The 20,088-nt window shown below is 44.3% G+C and overlaps 1 protein-coding gene across 1 annotated transcript; it reads right to left on the reverse strand.

Moving 5' to 3' along the window:
- Positions 1 to 2,736: 2,736 nt before the first annotated feature.
- Positions 2,737 to 14,243, reverse strand: tmem168b (transmembrane protein 168b). Its single transcript, XM_079501366.1, has 10 exons — positions 13,377 to 14,243; positions 11,184 to 11,327; positions 9,154 to 9,286; positions 8,402 to 8,650; positions 7,442 to 7,525; positions 6,497 to 6,775; positions 5,958 to 6,100; positions 5,238 to 5,512; positions 4,296 to 4,451; positions 2,737 to 3,504 (listed from the first exon to the last, which is right to left on the reverse strand). Exons 1-10 carry the CDS (start codon positions 13,637 to 13,639, stop codon positions 3,110 to 3,112), a joined length of 2,121 nt encoding a protein of 706 aa, XP_079357492.1. The 5' UTR covers positions 13,640 to 14,243; the 3' UTR covers positions 2,737 to 3,109.
- Between the last annotated feature and the right edge of the window lie 5,845 nt (positions 14,244 to 20,088).

Here is a 20,088-nt window from a genome sequence, read left to right on the forward strand (position 1 = left end):
TGCAGCCTTACTTATTAGCCTATATTTTGGCTATTAAAATCGATTGGCTATTAAAATCGAGACTAAAATCGAGACTCCGACGATTAATCGGAAAATCGATTAATCGGCGGCATCCCTAGTTTAGACCATCATGAGACAGGTTAGTTTTACCCTACCGATGATGTGTTGTTGCAATAGTAATCTCGCTCAGTACGAGAGGAAGCAGCTTTCTGCTTCTACAGGCCGACGGCGTGGAACAAACTCCCACATTTTAGTTGAGCTTTTAAAAATCCTTGTTATTCATGTCCTCGCAGGGCTATCCATTTCAGAACACAAGAAATTTGAAGGAAACAATAAAGGCTCCATTCTCTTGGGTGGACACTAGTCACCACACACACTCCTGAGAAGACGGGCAGGCACCAGCATTAAAGAATGTCATTATTCACTGGCAATCACTGCTAATATTTAATGTAATTTTATGCCTTTGCTTTTCTTTTGTCTATTGCTCTGTAAGGCACTTTGAGCTGCATTTCATGTCATGAAATGTGCTATACAAAATAATTGTTAATAATGATAATAATAAAACGGAGCCTGTAGTGGAGACAGGACTAAATCCAGTCAATTTTAAGACATTGGTAATTTAAAATGTTAAGTTCAAGTCTGAAGGTCCATCACTTTGGCTCACTTTAAAAGGAGCCAAATCAGCCCCTTTCTGGTGGAAAACGACACTTTCTTCTGCAGATGATACTTTTGATTTTTTTGAAGTTTTGAGAGGCCTGTTTTGGTCGCGGACGCAGTCCACAATGAAAGCATCATCTCAGACCTGACTGAGAATAGTATATTTTCTTTTAATTCCTAGATCAGTGGTTTCAAGGAACCATACTCAAGAGTTACAGACCAGTAAGGGTCCATTTGGAACCCCCCCTCACGGAACCCTGACCTTTAAGGGTCCATTTGGAACCCCCCCTCACGGAACCCTGACCTCTAAGGGTCCATTTGGAAAAACCCCTCATGGAACCCTGACCTGTAAGGGTCTATTTGGAACCCCCTCATGGAACCCTGACCTGTAAGGGTCTATTTGGAACCCCCTCATGGAACCCTGACCTGTAAGGGTCTATTTGGAACCCCCTCATGGAACCCTGACCTGTAAGGGTCTATTTGCCTCATGGAACCCTGACCTGTAAGGGTCTATTTGGAACCCCCTCATGGAACCCTGACCTCTAAGGGTCCATTTGGAACTCCCTCATGGAATCCTGACCTTTAAGGGTCCATTTGGAACCCCCTCATGGAACCCTGACCTGTAAGGGTCTATTTGGAACCCCCTCATGGAACCCTGACCTGTAAGGGTCTATTTGGAACCCCCTCATGGAACCCTGACCTGTAAGGGACGGGTCCATTTGGAACCCCCTCATGGAACCCTGACCTGTAAGGGACGGGTCCATTTGGAACCCCCTCATGGAACCCCGAGTCCGATTCATTTAAATTTCTCCTATATTGCTTTAACCGCCCACTCCAAATAAGTTAGGCTAATAGTTGGAACTTGACACCCAATTCTCATCTACAATTAAATATGATCGATATAATATATACAGATAGATGGATAATAGTATTTCTTTCAACAGCTAATGGATTTGAGAAAGAAATACATGCGCTGCACTGCGGGTAAAACATATCGCCTAGGCAGAGAAAGTAGGGCTGTCACGATTTCAAATTTAAGTTGACGGCTGTCTTACAAACAATTGCTATTAACGATTTAACTGTTTTTGGTGTTGAACATAATACAAAAATCACACCCGTGTGAACTGAGTGGTGCAACTGTTCACACACTACCCATAGCAACCATTCTCATCTGTACGTGGGCGTACAGGTACACACACATACACAGACACATACAGACAAAGCTGGTTGTTGGAGTGGTTTGCACCACTCAAAAATATATATGTAAAAATAGCACATTTCTGCTTTTTTACATTTCGACGATTATAAAAATAATTATTGCGATTAACTCAAATAATTGTGATTAGATGTAATAATTGTGACAGCCCTAGAGAAGTACTTGGAGTGTTGAGCCAGTAGGGAGAAGAAAAGAAAAAAGCCAGACCCTGAGAGACTTGTACAATCAGTGGTTCCCAACCTCTTTTTGATTACAGCCCTCCTTCTTAGCGGACGGGACGGCAGGCTGGGAACCACCGGTCTATGCCAAGGCACATTTGTGACAACGTTCTGGAAGCTCATGGACCATGGTGGCTACAGTTGGAGGCCATCGATATTGTCCTTTTCTTTTTGCTGAGGTTTGCGTGATCTGCGCAAAAGGACAGTTAACCCATTTTGGGCGGGAACCCCTTTTGGTGTTTTAAACTATGTTATAATTTAGCTATTGAAAAATAGCAGATCTACAAGCTCATAGCGCGCCACCGAGTGGCGCGCTATGAATCGTGAAAATATTTATTTCAGAAAACTGGAGGATTTAGAAGGATTTTTTAAAATTTTAAGGTCAGGCCTAAATGGGTCAAATGATAAGGGACAATATCGGTGGCACCCAACTGTATAAACACCTCACTAAAGGTCCTTCCAAACGGGCAGCGGTGAACGCAGACGTTGTCACCTGGATGAACGACAGGTCTGCTCAAGAGGGGCGTGACAACGCAAGCGTGCCCGAAACGAGCACGCGCGACAATTTCACGAAAATACGCTTGCGTTACTTGTCACCCCTCGACTTCTCCGCGTGTACAAAAAAAAAAAAAACTGCAGGTCTCATTAAAAATGAACTATAGGTGCGTTAAATCGCTTCACGTTTGAAAGGACCTTAACTCTTTTCCACCAAAAAAAATAACTTTGGTTCTAGAACTCGTTACGTTCTAGATTCTTGGAACCGGCGGCCATTCTTTGGTTCCAGTTCCGAACCAACTTTTAGGGTTCTGAACCAATCATCTTCAGTGGAAACACTCTGAGCTGGTTCAATATTAGGCGAGAAAAGAATAACTGAACCTTCCTATAATTTGCCACTTTTGTCTGCACATCAATATCAAAAAACGGACTTCTACAAAATAGTCACGAGCTGTGGAAAAAATATATACATTTCACTAAATAAAAAGCAAAAAAAGAACCTTTGTGACTGTGCAAATCTCCTTCAGGACTTGACGAGCTTGAAGCCCTGGCCAGTGTCCAGCACGCCCGGCGGGAACCAGTTGAGTTTGACCCTCCGGAGACACCGTAGGCAGGCGCCGCAGGCCCAGAGCAGGTTGAGGCCGCCGCACCACAGCGCTAGCTGCACCACCGGGTAGGTGACCCGGGGGAAATACGTCCGCCAGTGGTCGGTGACGTCGCTGCCCGTGGGCAGGTGCAGCGTGTAGTCGCTCCATTGCCGCGAGACGCCGTAGGCAGCCCGGACTGTGCGGCCCCTCTCCGACCACCGGATGTCGCTGGCCGCGTTGCAGTTGAACTCCACCCACTGCGCCGTGAAGTCGCCGAGCCGTGGCACGTCATCCTCCATCTCCACGTCCCTGGGACAGACCAGCTCCGCACCTGCAGAACGACAATCACAATCGGCTGTATTTGTCACACACGTTTACAGAGTGAAAGAGCGGGTCAAAGTAGTTTTTGTGCAAAGTTCCCCATCGTGGCAAAAATCTACATATAATCTGAGATAAGGTGCACGAGCATAGAAGCAGGTGCGTACTTAATATACCACAGTTACCCTTAAAAAAAAGATATTCAATAAAATACGGGGGCGTGTTTACACCTAGCTTAGATGGTAGCCACTGCCTGCAGAGACTGCCCAGCACAGCTGTTTTTTAAATGTTTTTATTAGGTGTGCGGTGATGCTCGTTTGAAGCACGGGTAGAGAACTATTCTCAACCAATCAGATACAGATACCTGTGGTATAATGTGCGCTTCAGTGCGTTGTGCATGGGATTGGCGTGCAAACTGCGTGTCAACCATGTGTGGTTTTCATGTCAGGGACCCCCAAATTGACACTAATTAGCCCACGGACCACAATTTCAAAACATATACCAAGGACCCACATAAGAGGATATCTGTATGGCTCTAGCAGTGATTCTCAACCCGTTTCATTTCAAGGACCCCCAGTTCGACATGCATTAGGCCCATTTAATGGCATTTCTATCTCTGGGAACGCAAATTATATTGTAAAATCAATGTTACAAATGGTGTACAATTTGTACACCTCAGAGTTACAGACCCATAAGGGTCCATTTGGTTCCAAACTATCATTTAGCTGGGAACCCCCTGGAACTCCCTCAAGGACCCCAGACCCCACTTTGGGAACCACTGATGTAATCTACATCATAAGATACCTTGCACGGCTACGTAGAGGCCCTCCACCTTGCGTATGTCGCGCACCCAAGGCGCAGAGTTGTCGCAGTCCAGCACGAGGATGAGGCGCGAACACGAGGCGCCGTTCTTCTCCCTCCACCACGTCAAGATGTGGTCCAGGCGGAGAGTGTCTCCCCCTGGTGGCAAACGCAAGATGCCCAAAGATCATCGTCTGAGGACTCTTTGGCCAGTGACGGAAAAAGTACTCACAACTGGTTGATGTCGCCAAACAAGTTTACATAGAGGGGAAGTGACACACAGGGAAGGAGGAATCTCAAACATACAGAGTGTAGGCCTACACGGGGGAGAAGAGGAGCTCCAGGCTCCAGATAGCGTTTTACATTTGAACCGCTATTAACACAATCATTCCTGGGATTCCTTCAAAATAGGAGCTCTGGGGTGCCGGAAAGACATGGCCGCTTTTACTCTGGATTAGGAGAGACGAGGCATTCTTTCTACCGCGCTAACAGCTAAGTCAACGGGAAGCTAATATGACCGTAGAGCACAAAGTACTCAGAATATTCTTCTCTCGCCTGGTATCATTGAGGATGCGCTAGGACGTGTACACACGTCCAATGCATCCCTCGATTGGATTCCCTATGACGCTTCCAGACGTCCTACGGAATGTGTTAAAGTTTAAACGCGCATATCTGCAGCCATAATAATGAAAGAACAGTCGGGCCCATCGGATAGAGCATCACACATGCTGCTTCTGTCGGGGATCGGTGTTGGAATCAAGGGTTACGTGCCGGTGTTTGGAGTCCAACAGAGCTGCTGCTACAGGTGAGGCCATTCCAAGTTGTTTTTGGACGATTAATTTTTCCAACAGCTAAAGTATAACAAGTATAACAACTAAAACACCAAAAGGGGTTCCCGTCCTGAATGGATGGGATAATCAACAACAGTGCTGCATTCATTCTCACCTGCCAAGGCCCACTCCCCGGAGCGGTGCGTGTGTCCGCTGTAGAAGAGCACGTAGGTGTCGTGGCGTGGCCCGTCGGCCGTGCGGAGCTCCAGGAAGGCCTTGAGCTTGGCCTGCACGGCGTCCAGCGCCAGGCCGCTGGTGGAGTAGTCGCAGCCGAATGTCTGGATCAGGTGGTGGGAGAAGAAGCGCTGCACGGCGCTCAGCATGGCCGTGGAGCGAGCGTTCAGACGCTGCACCTGCTCCGGAGGCAGCAGGGTGGGCTGGCCGTCAGGACTGAGACACACACACACACAGAGAGAGAGAGAGAAGTTAAGGTCCCCACACACACACCGAGTGCGTTTTTAGCTGCGTTTCTCCATCGGTTTTCCGAAAAACGCGTCCAGTGTGCAACCACATTTACGGTCACGGTGTTGACGATTAGAAATCAGTGTGTCTTATGTTTTTTTGAAACTTAACCATAACAACACTGGTGATTTAATGTTTCCATGAAAATATGGCTTTCAGATTTCAAATTCCTCATAAGTCATAACTGGTCCAATTAACAAATTCTAGGCCAGGGGTCTTCAAAATGTTCAGGACCCCTTAATAATAAAGTATAGCACCTTTCATGACATCCAATGCAGCCCAAAGTGCTTTACATAAAAGTGAGAGAAATAACACAACACTAAACAAGATTTAAAACAATAAAGCGACAGCGCAGCCCACGCATGTGTCTTACCTGCAGTAATTGGTGGGTATAACGACAGCGTAGCCCACGCAGGTTCCTCCCAGACAGTTGGCCAGCTCGTAGAAGAGGCCGTGGAACAGAGCCTCGAGGGGCAGGACCAGCAGGAACACACTGACAAACAGGCTGTTGGACGACTGAGAGAGCAACACGTTTACATTTACATGGCGCAGTCAGAGCACTGGTTCAACTTCAGTCTAAAGTTCAGCAGAATGGAGCAACTAAGAGCATTCACGGGGATTTGCTATTGAGTCACTGAACAGTCGCTTTATTCATCCAGCGTGATCCGTGCTGGAATTCTCATAAAAAGGACTAGAAAGGCCTCATCCACCACCTTCCTTTTTTTCAATGCATTGTGGCTGAAGGGAAAGCCAATCGAACATGGAGCTGCCGATCGACGAGAGCTTTGTTTGGTAAGCCAACATTATATGTTTATCATTAAATAACACGTTAATGGCGTCGTTGGCGGGGGATGAGTTTAAACTAACTAGTAATCGTTTTGACATTGCGGAGACAACAAAAGTAAAGCCTACCTGCCACGAGAGACCAGCGAGGAGGCCCGTGGCCACCAGGGTGAAGAGCAGCAGGCGTTCAGAGATGAGGCAGAAGTGTCTCATGCCCTTGGACGCCATGACTTTATCCAGGCCGCTGAGGGAGCCTGCCGTCTGGCCGAAGCACAACCTCTGGCACTCGCTGAGCTTGGTGTGGAAGCCCCACAACGTGATGACAAACACCATGTGGCAGATGAGCCAGAACAGGCCGCACAGCACCAAGCCCGGGATCATCACGTACCACTGCTCCAGGTTGGCCAGCTGCCACGGGGAAAGGGGGGGGGGGGGCAATACGTGTGTTTTCGGTTAACCCATTTAGACCCGAGAAAAGATTCTACAAAAGGTCTTCGAAATCATGACAGTTTTCTGAAAAACCTTATGTTTCTATGTCAGTAGTTCTCAAACATTTCCATGCCAACAACCCCCAAAAATTATATGTTGGCCGCCGACCCCCATCTGAAAATATGTTGTTCCAGGGACCCCACAGAAGGAAAGATGAGTTAAAAACGTTTACTCTGGAATAATATATATTCAAAGATTTGCACCACATTTTTTCAAAAATAGCAGATCTACAAGCTCGTAGCGTGGCTATTTTTCCACAGCTAAAGTATAACATAACGATTAATACACCAAAAGGGGTGCTGAATGGGTTAAAACCAATTTATAGCAATGAGTAGCATCACATCAATATAGAAACTCTCAACACAACTTTTAAAAACCTTTGAAGACAGATTTGATATTAATGACCCAACAATGTAAGTTAGGATTGATTTTGCTCATCATGCTAAAAAATGTTTTACTACCTTTAAACAGACAGTGCCTCACACCCAATCTATGATCTTTAACCCACCCCTCCTTAAGAATTAAAATATTTTAACAATTCACACCTTTTTAAATAACAATATAGTCAAGTCGTTTTAATACTACCTTTAAGCTGGCCAGGATGAGGAAGGTGAGCTCCACCACCAGTAGGGGCAGCAGAGAGAGCCTCCGCCACAAGCCTCGCCACACCTAAGGGTTGTCACCATAATCACATATTAAACCACCATTCACTCACCTCAAGCATACAGAGAATAGGCTCAAACCAGTAAGACGAAATCGACCTCAAGGGCGAGGTCGCGTGCACGCATCCGCCTGGGTGACAGCAGACTTCTGGGCGAGCACTGGCCATATATGGAGCGTGTCTTGAGTGTACAGGGTTTGATGAGGTCAGATCAACATATGGAATGTCAGAACAAGTCAGCTCCATATATGGAGATCTAAGGGTGGCAGTGTCTTGAGTGTACAGGGTTTGATGGGGGTCGAGGTAGGGACGAGGTAGGGACCCATCAGGAATCTCCATCCCTGATGTCACGAGGCATGAGGCATATGGAGATGTGGGGTGACGGATGGACTGACGGGAAATGCACGTTTGCCAATCTTTCAGTAATTTCATGAAGAAATTAAAGATTGTAGATGGGCTATTTTCACTAGTTTGTGTCCCTGTAAAACGTCCAATTTATTTTTCGGGTCACGGGCTAAGACGTTGACAGACATTGACAGTCATTAGCCCGCGGAACCACATTACAAAATACATGCCAGGGACCCCCCATAACCACTAGCAGTGATTCTCAACCAGTTTAATTTCAAGGACCGTCACGTTTGACATGCATTAGGCTACGGACTCCCATTTAATGGCATTTCTATCTCTGGGACCCCCAATTTATATAGTAAAAATGTTAATTTAACTCTGAGATTGTACAAATGGTCCATTTGTACAACTCTGAGTTACAGACCCATAAGGGTCCATTTGGTTCGAAATTTAGCTGGGGACCCCCTGGAACTCCCTCAAGGACCCTTGGGGGTACCCAGACCACACTCTGGGAACCCCTGCTCTAGAATACCCACCAGGAAGGGCTGCCATCGCTCGGTCACAGACAGGCCACTGAAGTAGACGTCCAGCAGAGGCTCACAGAGCAGCCGAGTGTAGAAGCAGGCCAGGGCGAAGGGGTTGGTGTCCACGGCCAGCGACCTGAAGAACAGCAGCCCGCTGAGCAGGGAGAAGAGCACCAGGGCGGGCAGCGCCAGCAGGGCCTTGGTCCGCAGGGACACCATGACGCTGGCCAGAGCCACGGAGAGCACGGCCACACTCAGGGACTGGCGGGAGAGGGAGCATCAAGGTTAATACCGTATTGTCCCGAATAGAAGACCACTCTGATTAGAAGACGACCCTCATTTTTTGGTGGAAAAAACAACATTGAATGTCAAATAGTCTAGTCTCCGATTATAATACGACCCCGCTTTTTAGAATATTTCCATTGGAAAAAAAATAGTCTTATCTTATATTCAGGCCAATAGGGTATATAGTGTTCGCAGACTGACGAAAACTAAATAAAAACTAACCTATGATGATTAAAACCAAGAGTAAATGTGTCATCAATTTCATCAAATAAAAACTAGACTAAAGGGACTAGAGGAACTAGTGGGAAAGAGATCCAGTAGAAGTTTGGTTGCGCTCGGGTGTTGTGCTGAAATGAGCAGAGCTACAACAAGCTCACAACTAAATAGCATTTTCAAAAATAAAAACTAGCGAACCCGCCTCTTAAAAAACGAATTAAAACATACTGAATTAGAAAAACTAAATGTCAACATCTTCTAACCTTGGTGTGGGAGAGCAGCAGTGTGGCGCTCGCCACGGCAAAGCCTGTCAGCTCCAGCAGCTCTGCCGAGGTGAGGAAGGCTGGCCGCTGTCTGGTGCACCCGCACATCCTCGCCAGCAGGGCCCACAGCGTCCTGATTACAACGAGGTAAAGAGAACGTCAAGTTACTGTACACTGTTGACGTCAAACTCGCCAACATTGCAGCTGCATGAAAAGCTTGGCTCTAGCCCAAAGTCGCTTATGTTAAGCATACATGGCAACACCGGTAAACAGGAAATCCCTTGATATTCAAACCCCATCCCACTCCACACTCCAACAGTGGGCATGGCCAGGAAAAGTGAGTAGGTCTGGGCGATACATACAACTTCAAATCAATAAGCTCTGAGCATAACTGTAGTTCCTCTTTCCAGACAGTCAGTGGTATAAATATTTCCTGTTCCTGGTCCAGTTTTTCCTCAATGCATAGCTTAATTTGATTGGCTCAGCATCAGATTTGAAACATATGAAGGTGTAGGTGTTTTTCCAGTTCAAATGTGCTGTGCTGAGCCAATCAAACAAAGCTATGGAAAACTAACACAGAAACAGGACATTTTTATGCCACCTTCTGAAAAAGGGAACTACAGTTATGGACGGAGTCCATTTCATGATTTATTTAAAACGTTTTGATTAAGACTATTTAATGATTTAAACTGTTTTATTTTCAAATTGCCTCAGTATTGATCAATAAATAATTAGTCCAATAAGATGACGTATGATTCTGAAATGGGCATAATGAGTCCTTTTACTTTAGCTACTTGGAAAAACAAAAAAGTTTGACAGAATAGAAAGTTTCTCATAACATCAGTAGATTTGTATTAAAGGTATATTCAGTGATTTGACTTAATTCAAATATCACTTATTTTTTTCTGGATAATCCTCCCTACTATAGAGTGTGCTGACCATATAAGGAGTTCCTCCCTGTCCCCAGTGAGCCCCTGGGGTCAAAAAACCCTAGTTTCAGTTTTGGTGGCGGGTGGCAAAGCCTTCATCCAATCAGGATGAGAGGGGCCTTCCTCCAATCATGATCGAGTGGGGGCGGGCCTTGGTGCACATGCTATTGGCTTGTTGCACTTCCCCCCACTGTAGAGCGTGCATGTGCACATTTTGTTACCGGGGCGGACTGGGTGGTTTTCCAAATCACCCAAATCACTGAATGCTCCTTTAAACAGTCTTGACAGAGACAAGGAGGATAATCAAAGCTGAATATGTTTTTTGAATATGTTCATTCAGACAGGACTTTCCCTATTTCATGATTGGGCCGTCAACGGAGCAGCAAGATAATTCTAGCAGCCCATGTCCCGTCTAACTACCGTACTTCAAATGAGTGAGAAACGCCCACGGGCACAAAGCCATAAAAGAGCACCTGTCGTCTAGCTTGCAAAAACAGGGGCACATACGTTGGTCCGATGTACTGTACAGTCCAACATGCAACAGTCCGACACATGTGTGGCTGGTTAAGCCAAGGTCACTGCAGGTGCACTGGCGATTGAATGAAATCATTAATACCTTAGTATTGTATGTCTTTATATCAGGTCTTGATGCATCGAATACAGTGCAGGGGCTCCTTTTAGTATTATTGTAATTGTACTTTTTGCAAACTGTTAAGTATTCCATCAATCAACCAGCCTACCTCAGCTGCAGGGTTTTAACCCATTCAGGACAGGAACCCCTTTCGGTGTTTAAGCATTATGTTATACTTTATCTATTGAAACATAACAGATCTACAAGCCCATATTGCGGCACAGAGTGCAGCGCTACGAGCTTGTAGATTTGCTATTTTTTTTAAATCGTGAAAATGTGGCGCAAATCTTTGAAAATATATATATATTCTTTCAGAACTAATAATTCTGGGGGTCCTTGACATGAACAAGGTTGAGCACCACTGACATAGAAACATAGGTTTTTCAGAAATCCTTTAGGATTTAGAAGACTTTTTTAGAATCTGCCTCAGGTCTAAATGGGTACTTTATTACTGTAATCAACCAGCCTACCTCAACAGCAGGCTGGCCAGCAGGATGTAGCAGGTGGCCTTCTCCTTCACGTCGCTCTGGAGCTCCAGGGTGTTGAGGAAGCACAGCAGACCCAGCAAAAAGCCCAACCACAGGTGCAGCAGGCCCCTGCCCAGCCTCTTCATGCTGGAGGAAGGCAACAAGACTTTGATTTAACCACAGGTGCAGCAGGCCCCTGCCCAGCCTCTTCATGCTGGAGGAAGGCAACAAGACTTTGATTTAACCACAGGTACAGCAGGCCCCTGCCCAGCCTCTCCATGCTGGAGGAAGGCAACAAGACTTATTTAACCACAGGTGCAGCAGGCCCCTGCCCAGCCTCTCCATGCTGGAGGAAGGTAACAAGACTTTGATTTAACCACAGGTGCAGCAGGCCCCTGCCCAGCCTCTCCATGCTGGAGGAAGGCAACAAGACTTTGATTTAACCACAGGTACAGCAGGCCCCTGCCCAGCCTCTCCATGCTGGAGGAAGGCAACAAGACTTATTTAACCACAGGTACAGCAGGCCCCTGCCCAGCCTCTCCATGCTGGAGGAAGGCAACAAGACTTTGATTTAACCACAGGTACAGCAGGCCCCTGCCCAGCCTCTCCATGCTGGAGGAAGGCAACAAGACTTTGATTTAACCACAGGTACAGCAGGCACCTGCCCAGCCTCTCCATGCTGGAGGAAGGCAACAAGACTTTGATTTAACCACAGGTGCAGCAGGCCCCTGCCCAGCCTCTCCATGCTGGAGGAAGGCAACAAGACTTATTTAACCACAGGTGCAGCAGGCCCCTGCCCAGCCTCTCCATGCTGGAGGAAGGCAACAAGACTTTGATTTAACCACAGGTGCAGCAGGCCCCTGCCCAGCCTCTCCATGCTGGAGGAAGGCCACAAGACTTTGATTGCAGCAGGCCCCTGCCCAGCCTTGGAGGAAGGCAAAAAGACATATTTAACCACATTTGTATAGCAAAAAACGCACCGGTTCAATTTTAATGCACGCGTCACGCAACGTGGGCAGTGGAGCCACCCTTCATTGAACATTCCCTGACGGTGACGGAGACGCGATGCGGACGCGCCCGGTGGAGCCCTGGTGTAACACTCAAACTCAGCTGATTTTGTATCTAAAATAACAGAAAAAAAACTTTGCCTTAGTTTTGCACGAAAAACACTCAATTCGGCCATAGCCACTTGCCCAAATGTGCTGACCGCTATGGTCAGCCCAAGGAGTGTTTTTCGTGCAAAACTAATGCTTGGAATGAATTCAGAATCATGAAAACCCATAGCCCCTTTCGAGGGTCCCGAAAGGGGCCAGTTTGACACGTCACATGATACTTAAAGCATAATGACATTTAGAAAAAACCTTATATAGGTTGTCAATGGTGGCCATACTTTACAGGCTTTCTCAAATTGGAACTTGAGAAAGCCCGGAGGGGCGAAACGTTGTTGTATTTAGGTTGAAATATAAAGACGGGGAGCAGAACTATATCGTGTGCTAGCCCCTCTCGGCACCCTCTGTAAAGTTTGTTTACACTGGACTTTACATAGGGTCCCTCCCCATCGGTCCCTGCTCTGTCGCAGCTAGCCAGTTCCGGTGCTGGAGGCGGTACAATGGGATGTCAATAAGGAAGTGAAGGAAGGAAGAGATAATTTCAGACCAGGTATCAGATCAGGTATACAGACGGAAAGTCCGTCTGTATACCATTTAGCTTGGGACCGATGGGGAGGGACCCTATGTAAAGTCCAGTGTAAACAAACTTTACAGAGGGTCCCGAGAGGGGCCAATCGTGTGCGGACATTCCACTTTTTTCTTCATTCAGTCATTTTTTGGGTCCTGCACCGTATTCTGAAACTGGGATGTCGTGCATATCGTTTTCCTTCTGGCCATACTTTACATGACATTTTCAAAACTTTCCCCTCAGACAATTCCAGGGAACTTTTCTTCTGTTATTCAGGATATATTGAAGATAAAAAAATCCGCTGAGTTTGTATTTTTTTTGCAATTAGTCGGAGGTCAAATTACATTATTACTGTACTACTATTCATCTGGACTTATGCATTTAAAAAGCCATTTTAAGCTATAACTAGGACTAGGACTTTGAAAAGCCATTTTAAGCTATAACTAGGACTTAAATGATACTCATGATAATCATGAGTATCATCCTCTCCTACAGTAGTCAATAATGTACAATCAATACCTGAAGTAGTAGTAGAGTATGCTGGCGATGCCCAGGGCGAACAGGGCCAGCACGGAGGCGACCAGGATGGTGGCATCCTCCTGGGTCTTCTCCCAGCGCACGTACAGGCCCAGGCAGAGCGCCACCGCCAGGTTGAGGCCGGACAGGCAGCCCAGGAGGCGGACAGACGACCACATGTTGACCTCTCCGTTCACCTCGTCCAGCCTGCTCATGGCTGCCCGCAGGCAGTGGCTCACACTGTAGCGGAGTCCTAAGCGACACATTCCCAGCTTTCTGGGTCTACTTTGACCCCCCTGAATGGCCCCGTTTCTAATCTAAACGCCCCCAAAATAATGCCATCATGATGACGTTATGATTTGAACCCGGCACGACACGACACACAGAAGTAGCTTCCTTCCGCAATCCTCCTCCTCCTCAACACACAACTTGCAGTGTTAATTTTTACAGCAAATTGTGACACCTTTTATTTCAGTCTGAAAGTCATATCCTATGATTATTGTTTAGTCTTAAGTCTAGTCGACTAAATATCAAAAATCTCAAGTCTTTTAATCAGTCGCATTCGCACTCGGACTGTTAGTCAACAAACTTTACACAGCTTACAAACAGTCTAGCATCGCTAGCTATCTCTGTTCTCCTCTTCAGTCTCCTCCTAGCCGGCTGTTGATGATGATGATGTTGATGATGGTTGGCATTTTAGAATAAATAATTAAATACGGTTGTTTGTTTTATAACCGGATGTCCTGTTAAGTTTGAAAAGTTGCCAGAGGAGCGGTCATCCTAAATGCAGACGCAGGGGGGTCAACGTCGACGCCATATCAGCCAGATAAGTTTGTCTGTCACTCTGTGAAAAGTTTGAGATGACAGTCAGTCGCCATCATTGTTATAGTAAACTTGATCGAGTACGGCAAGCCCTCGGGGACAAAACGCTTTGACGCGCGGATCAATTTACCCACTAACCTGAGTTCCCAGAAGTTTTCTTTTTTTCGCCACTAGGGGGCGAGAAAAACTTGCACACAGAACAGCAACAGCTGGTTTCTATTTCAATTTCAAATCAATCGTGGTGGAAAAAGTATAGTCACTTTTTTCTCCTTTTTCTTGTTGCTTTAAGTAAAAGTACCAATACTGCAATGTTGAAGTAAACGTCCGGAATTAAAGATTTACTTGAGTAAACGTAGAAAAGTATTGGTATGAAAAATCAAATGTAAAAGTAGGCTACTCATTGTGCAGAATAATGTCCCATTTCACAAGTAGCCTACCCCAAAATGTAGGCTATTATTTAAATATTTTGAAAATAGCCGATCTACAAGCTCACAATGTGCCACATCACAACGTAGTGGGCTTGAAATAGGCCTGAAGTTATAGTAACTATAGTAGGCTAACTAAAGTTACTTACTTTCCATAATTGTAGTGGAGTAAATAAGCTTAGGCTATAATATTTTCCTCCGAGATATGTACGTGGAGAAGTACTGAAAATTGGAAATAATACAGTAAAAGTACCTCAAACTTTTACTCAAGTAAATGTACTTTCCACCACTGATTTCAATTCCTAGTAAAACTGGATCCTATTACCATAATACCAATACAACGGCATCGTCCCTATAGCTCAGTGGTTCCCAAACTTGTTCATGTCAAGGACCCGTCCTTGGACCCCCATTTGAAAATATATGCCAAGGACCCCCATAAGAGAAGACTTTTTTACGGCTCTAACAGTGATTTTCAACAATTTTCATTTCAAGGACCCCCCGGTTTGACCTGAATTAGGCTACGGCCCCCCATTTAATGGCATTTCTATCCCTGGGACCCCCAATGTATATTGTAAAATCACTGTTTATTTAACTCAGAGAGTGTACAAATGGAACGGGTCCATTTGGTTCCATTTGTACACTCTCTGAGTTACAGACCCATAAGGGTCTATTTGGTTCCTATCACTTAGCTGGGGACCCCCTGGAACTCCCTCAAGGACCCCGGACCCCACTTTGGGAACCACTGCTATAGCTGTTCCCCCAAATACTGGTTACTTCTATTCTACCACAACTCAGAGGAAAATATTGTAGGCTACTTTGACTAGTCAGTAGATAATTAATCAGAAATCTTACATTTTTTGAAAATAGCAGATCTACAGAACTGTTATTGTTAAATGGTAAATGGTGCATTTATATAGTGCCTTTATCCAAGGCGCTTTACATAGATTGTGCATTACATTCACCCATTCACACACACATTCATACACTGATGGCGGCGAAAACCATGCAAGCACATCGGGAGCAATTAGGGGTTCAGTGTCTTGCTCGAGGACACTTCGACACTAACTCTGGGGGAGCCCGGGTTCGAACTGGCAACCTTGTGGTTACCAGGCATTCGGCCACTCTACCCCTGAGCCACCGCCGTCCCACATTTGTTGTTAACTTAATGTATGAAGAATATGTTTTCAATGTCAATGTCAATTAAATGTAAGACTGACTTTTTTTTAACAAATAGGCATAGTGTGGAGGAAAAATCTTGAAAATGTTGATATACTGTAAATCTTTTGATTTGATTTGATAATCTTTATTTTAAACTTTCAGGTAAAATTTTAAATAAAAAAACAATGTATTTAAAAAAAATGAAATAAACAAAAGATTTTGTGCCAGATTACAGATTAGTTCAACTTTGTACATGGCCCCTTGTGAACTTTAGGGGATGTGTGTGTGTGTGTGTGTGTGTGTGTGTGTGTGTGTGTGTGTGTGTGTGTGTGTGTGTGTGTGTGTGTGTGTGTGGACTTCTCAGATGCCACAGCTAATACACCAGATGTTGTTGATGAGGACAGTAGAGAAGAACATTTTGGAAGTGGCAGCATGTACACCTTCTACAGGGGCACCGTCAAGTCCATCCTCACTTACAGCTTCACCTCCTGGTTCGGCAGTCTCAAGGTACAAGAGCAACATCAGCCGAATGGTGGTGAAGACAGCTGGGAGGATCATTGGTGCCTCTGTTCCCTCCTTGCTAGTGCTCTATACAGAGCGCTGTGCCAGAAGAGCCACCAGCATTATTAGGGACTCCCATAATCCGTCCCATGGCCTGTTTGTCCTCCTACCCTCTGGGAAGAGGTACAGGAGCATTAAGGCCAGGACAAGCAGGATGAACAAAACAGCTTTTTCCCAAGCGCAGTGAGGCTCATCAATTTCCTTTGTGACACCGTCTTATCATCATCATCATCATCATCATCATCATATCATCATACTACAATTAACCGAATGTCAACAAATTATAGATTAATAATTAATTTATTAGTGAATTAAAACGCACACAGGGCATAGTACCCCCACGGCCACAAGGGGGGGTGCAATATCTCACAACGGGTAAGGGCTAGTGATGCATAGTATACTAGAATAGGTTAATGAATACCACAGTCCATTCACATCTTACAGAATGTATAAAAAATGAACATTCCATTCATTAAGTTCTGAGTTGTGGCTTTTAAACAATAATAATAATAATAATAATATAATAATACATTATAATAATAACCACAATAATAAAAAGACTACAATAAGTTCACTTACAATTTCCACTTGATTTATTGTGCTGCAATTGTTATTTTCTTGTTTACAAAAAGTGCTCTAAAAATACATCTCAGTTAAAACTTCCAAGTACTGAATAACCCATTGTAAACACCAGATGCTTTACAAATAATTTACAGTGTAAAATGTATATTTGTAGACAAAGATGACAATCACTGCGGGACATTTGCTGCAGATGTATTTTTCCTGATCTCCTTTAAGGAGGAATACAATTAACCCAACTTCAGCTTTTAAATATAAAACTTAGTCTCAGTGGTGGAAAGTAACTATAGTACATTTACTCAAGTACGTTACATTTACTCAAAGTACTGTACAATTGTTGTGCGATATATTTTATACTTCTACTCCACTATAGTGTCAGAGGCAAATATTGTACCTTTTTACTCCGCTAAACTTATTTGAAAACTTTAGTTGGTAGTTACTTTGCAGATTTAGATTATTAATAGGCTACAAAACATACATTAACCACTTCAGCCCTATTTTTATATTTCGAGAATAGACTATCTACAAGTTCCGCTCTACAAGCTTGTAGATTGTCTATTTTTTGTTAAAAAACAAACAAAACAAAAAAGAATGTTAAATGTTAAATGTGAAATTTATAATGAGTACTTTGACTTTGGTACAGTAAGTATATTTTGAATTTCCCCCCAAGAAAATAGTGAAAAACGGACTGACACAGAAAATCGGCCCTGGCATTTGTGGTCTTCACCGGCCCAAAATCGCCACTTTTTCTTTTTTGGCTCAGGCCTCATGACTGCCCAGGCCTTCTGGCATCTGACAGAATTGCCAGACCATCCAATCTGGGCCTGCTCTTCGCCATACTAAAAAGTGTATACACTGTAGGGCTTAAAGTGGTTAAAAAAAGAAAGAGAGGCAGTAGCTCACACTGTTGATGTCAAAACAAACAAACCAAAAATAACACAGACAATGGAAGACCACAATGCTTCTTAAACATACATACAAAGACACAAAGCAAAGGGCGTTTCAAAAATATATTATAACTAATACAGTGAATCTGTTAATCAAGTACATTTAAAGTACAATTTCCCTGTAAGGCACAATAAAACAAAACAAAACACATAAAACAAAAATTCAAATGGCTTTTCTTTCAGCCAGGGATCTGTGGCGTTACTGAGGAATGAGTACAGAAGTCCTGATGCCAGACCAATTAACAGTGGTGGAAAGTAACTAAGTACATTTACTCAAGTACTGTACTGCAGGAGGATGTTCATGACCCGGTCCGGGGAAAAAAAGTACTGTATACGGACAAAATATTCAGCAGCAGTGTGCAAACGTGATTGACATAAAGTGAGGTCGCTTTTCTTTTTACGTCCTCCGAAATTCGCTCAGATATTCGGCCGAAAAATAAAAATGGAATATATAAATGGACAGTAGTCAAAGTTAACTTGTGTGTATGTGTATTGTGTATATGAATATATGTGTGTATAACTAGAACCATATTCTGCTGCCAATTAGCCACAGAGTATGGTGGTGAGGCATCGTATATATTATATTATAAGTATAAGTGAATATCATATTCTGTAAAATTGGAATCATATTATGTGATCAAAAAGCCACTAAGTATGAAGCCTAGAAACATATTTTATTTAGTGTAACTGATCTTTTTCTTTTGCTTTCTGTTCTTGGTCTGTCTTTTGCTTTAATTTATCCAATATTGTCAGTTTTGTTAAATCAAAGTTAGTTATTTAGTTTTGAAACATTTGTTACCTTTCAAATAGTGTAGGCACAATCTAAGCCTTGCTTAGCTTCTTCAAATTGTCTGATGTTTTCAATCTTGTAAAATCTATGTTTGAAAATGTGTTACTACGTTTTGTTTTTACAACCTGAGTTACGTTCAAAAAGGGTCGGCAATATAAGCCTCGGCTTCAGCCTACACCTTTTTGGTGCCACCAACATTAATGGATTCAACTGCATGTATGTCATGATCTTTTAAATGGACAGAAATAAAATGTACTTACTCTCCTACAGAATAAAAAAAAGGCCAATGCAACACAAGGTGCCCCAGCGGTGCCACATGTGTAATGGCAGATGTAGTCATTAGGTACGTTTTAAGCCTGAGAATAATTGTAGTCGATTTATAGGTGGCACCGTACATCCGCACTCTTAGGATATATTTGTTATTTTGGGAACATATACAACTAGAAAAAGTGCCCCTCAGGGCACAGGTCTCCACCAAGCCAGGTCAGGTTGTGGCCTCCTGGTGGCGCTATAATAGGCCAATGTGAAAAGGGTGCCATTTCTTCATACGCCTTTGATGGCAATTGGATGATTTGAGGCATTTTGTTCCAAAAATGTGTTTTGCAAAAATCAACCTGTTGGTGGCGCTATAACAGGCCAATGTGAAAAGGGTGGGATATATTCCTCAGCCTAGTAAGAAAATCTGTGAAAGATTTCACGTAAATTGCATGCTGCGTTCATGATTTGAGGCTTTTGTTCAAAACGGGGCAATCTTTGAAAGCCAATTATAGCCAATTAGGATGGAATATGAAATATCGGACAGATCCGACTTGAGCACATGACCATAGAGATACTGTGTAACGATTTGTGAGATTTTTGGACAGAATCTGGAGGAGTAATATCAAAAAATGTGTTTTACAAAAGTCGGCCTCCTGGTGGCGCTATAAAAGGCAGATGCGGAAAATGCAGGTCAAAGGTTTTTTCTTGGACTCTAGGGAGTGTGCGTGCAACGTTTCACGCAGATCGGTGCAATTTTAGGTAAAAAATGTGAAAAGCTGCCTCATGGTGGCGCTATAACAGGCCGTTCTGGAAAATGTGGGGCAGAGGTTCATCGTTGGCATCCAGGGAGTGTGTGTGCAAAGTTTGGCATCGACCGGGTTAACGGTGCCGGAGATTAGCTGGTAACGGAAGGACGGACACACACACACACGGACGGAGTGCAAAACATACTCTCTCCCCATGCCTTCGGCCTGGTGGAGACAATTATACAGTATGGTAGTTCTTATGATGTGATGGTGAAAAGGGCTCTGGGATTTAGAATGGGGGAACACTTCTGTGATCCAGCCACCAGGGGAAGTGGGTTTTGACATCAGCAGGCTTCAGTACTGCAATGGGTACTGCAATGGCTCTCAGGGTGTACTTGAGGGCGTTCTAAATTGACCCTTACAAGTCTG

This window comes from Electrona antarctica (genome assembly GCF_951216825.1).
Source record: "Electrona antarctica genome assembly, chromosome: 5".
NCBI classification, from domain to species: Eukaryota; Metazoa; Chordata; class Actinopteri; order Myctophiformes; family Myctophidae; genus Electrona; species Electrona antarctica.

What these genes read in the sequence shown, in the direction of transcription:
- tmem168b (XM_079501366.1), bottom strand. Translation starts at nt 13,639, where the DNA reads ATGTGTCGCTTAGGACTCCGCTACAGTGTGAGCCACTGCCTGCGGGCA. An exon ending in CTGGCCAGCCTGCTGTTGAG is followed by an intron (nt 9,287 to 11,183) that starts GTAGGCTGGTTG and finishes CGTTGTAATCAG; the next exon opens with GACGCTGTGGGCCCTGCTGG. An exon ending in CCTCTACGTAGCCGTGCAAG is followed by an intron (nt 3,505 to 4,295) that starts GTATCTTATGAT and finishes GTCGTTCTGCAG; the next exon opens with GTGCGGAGCTGGTCTGTCCC.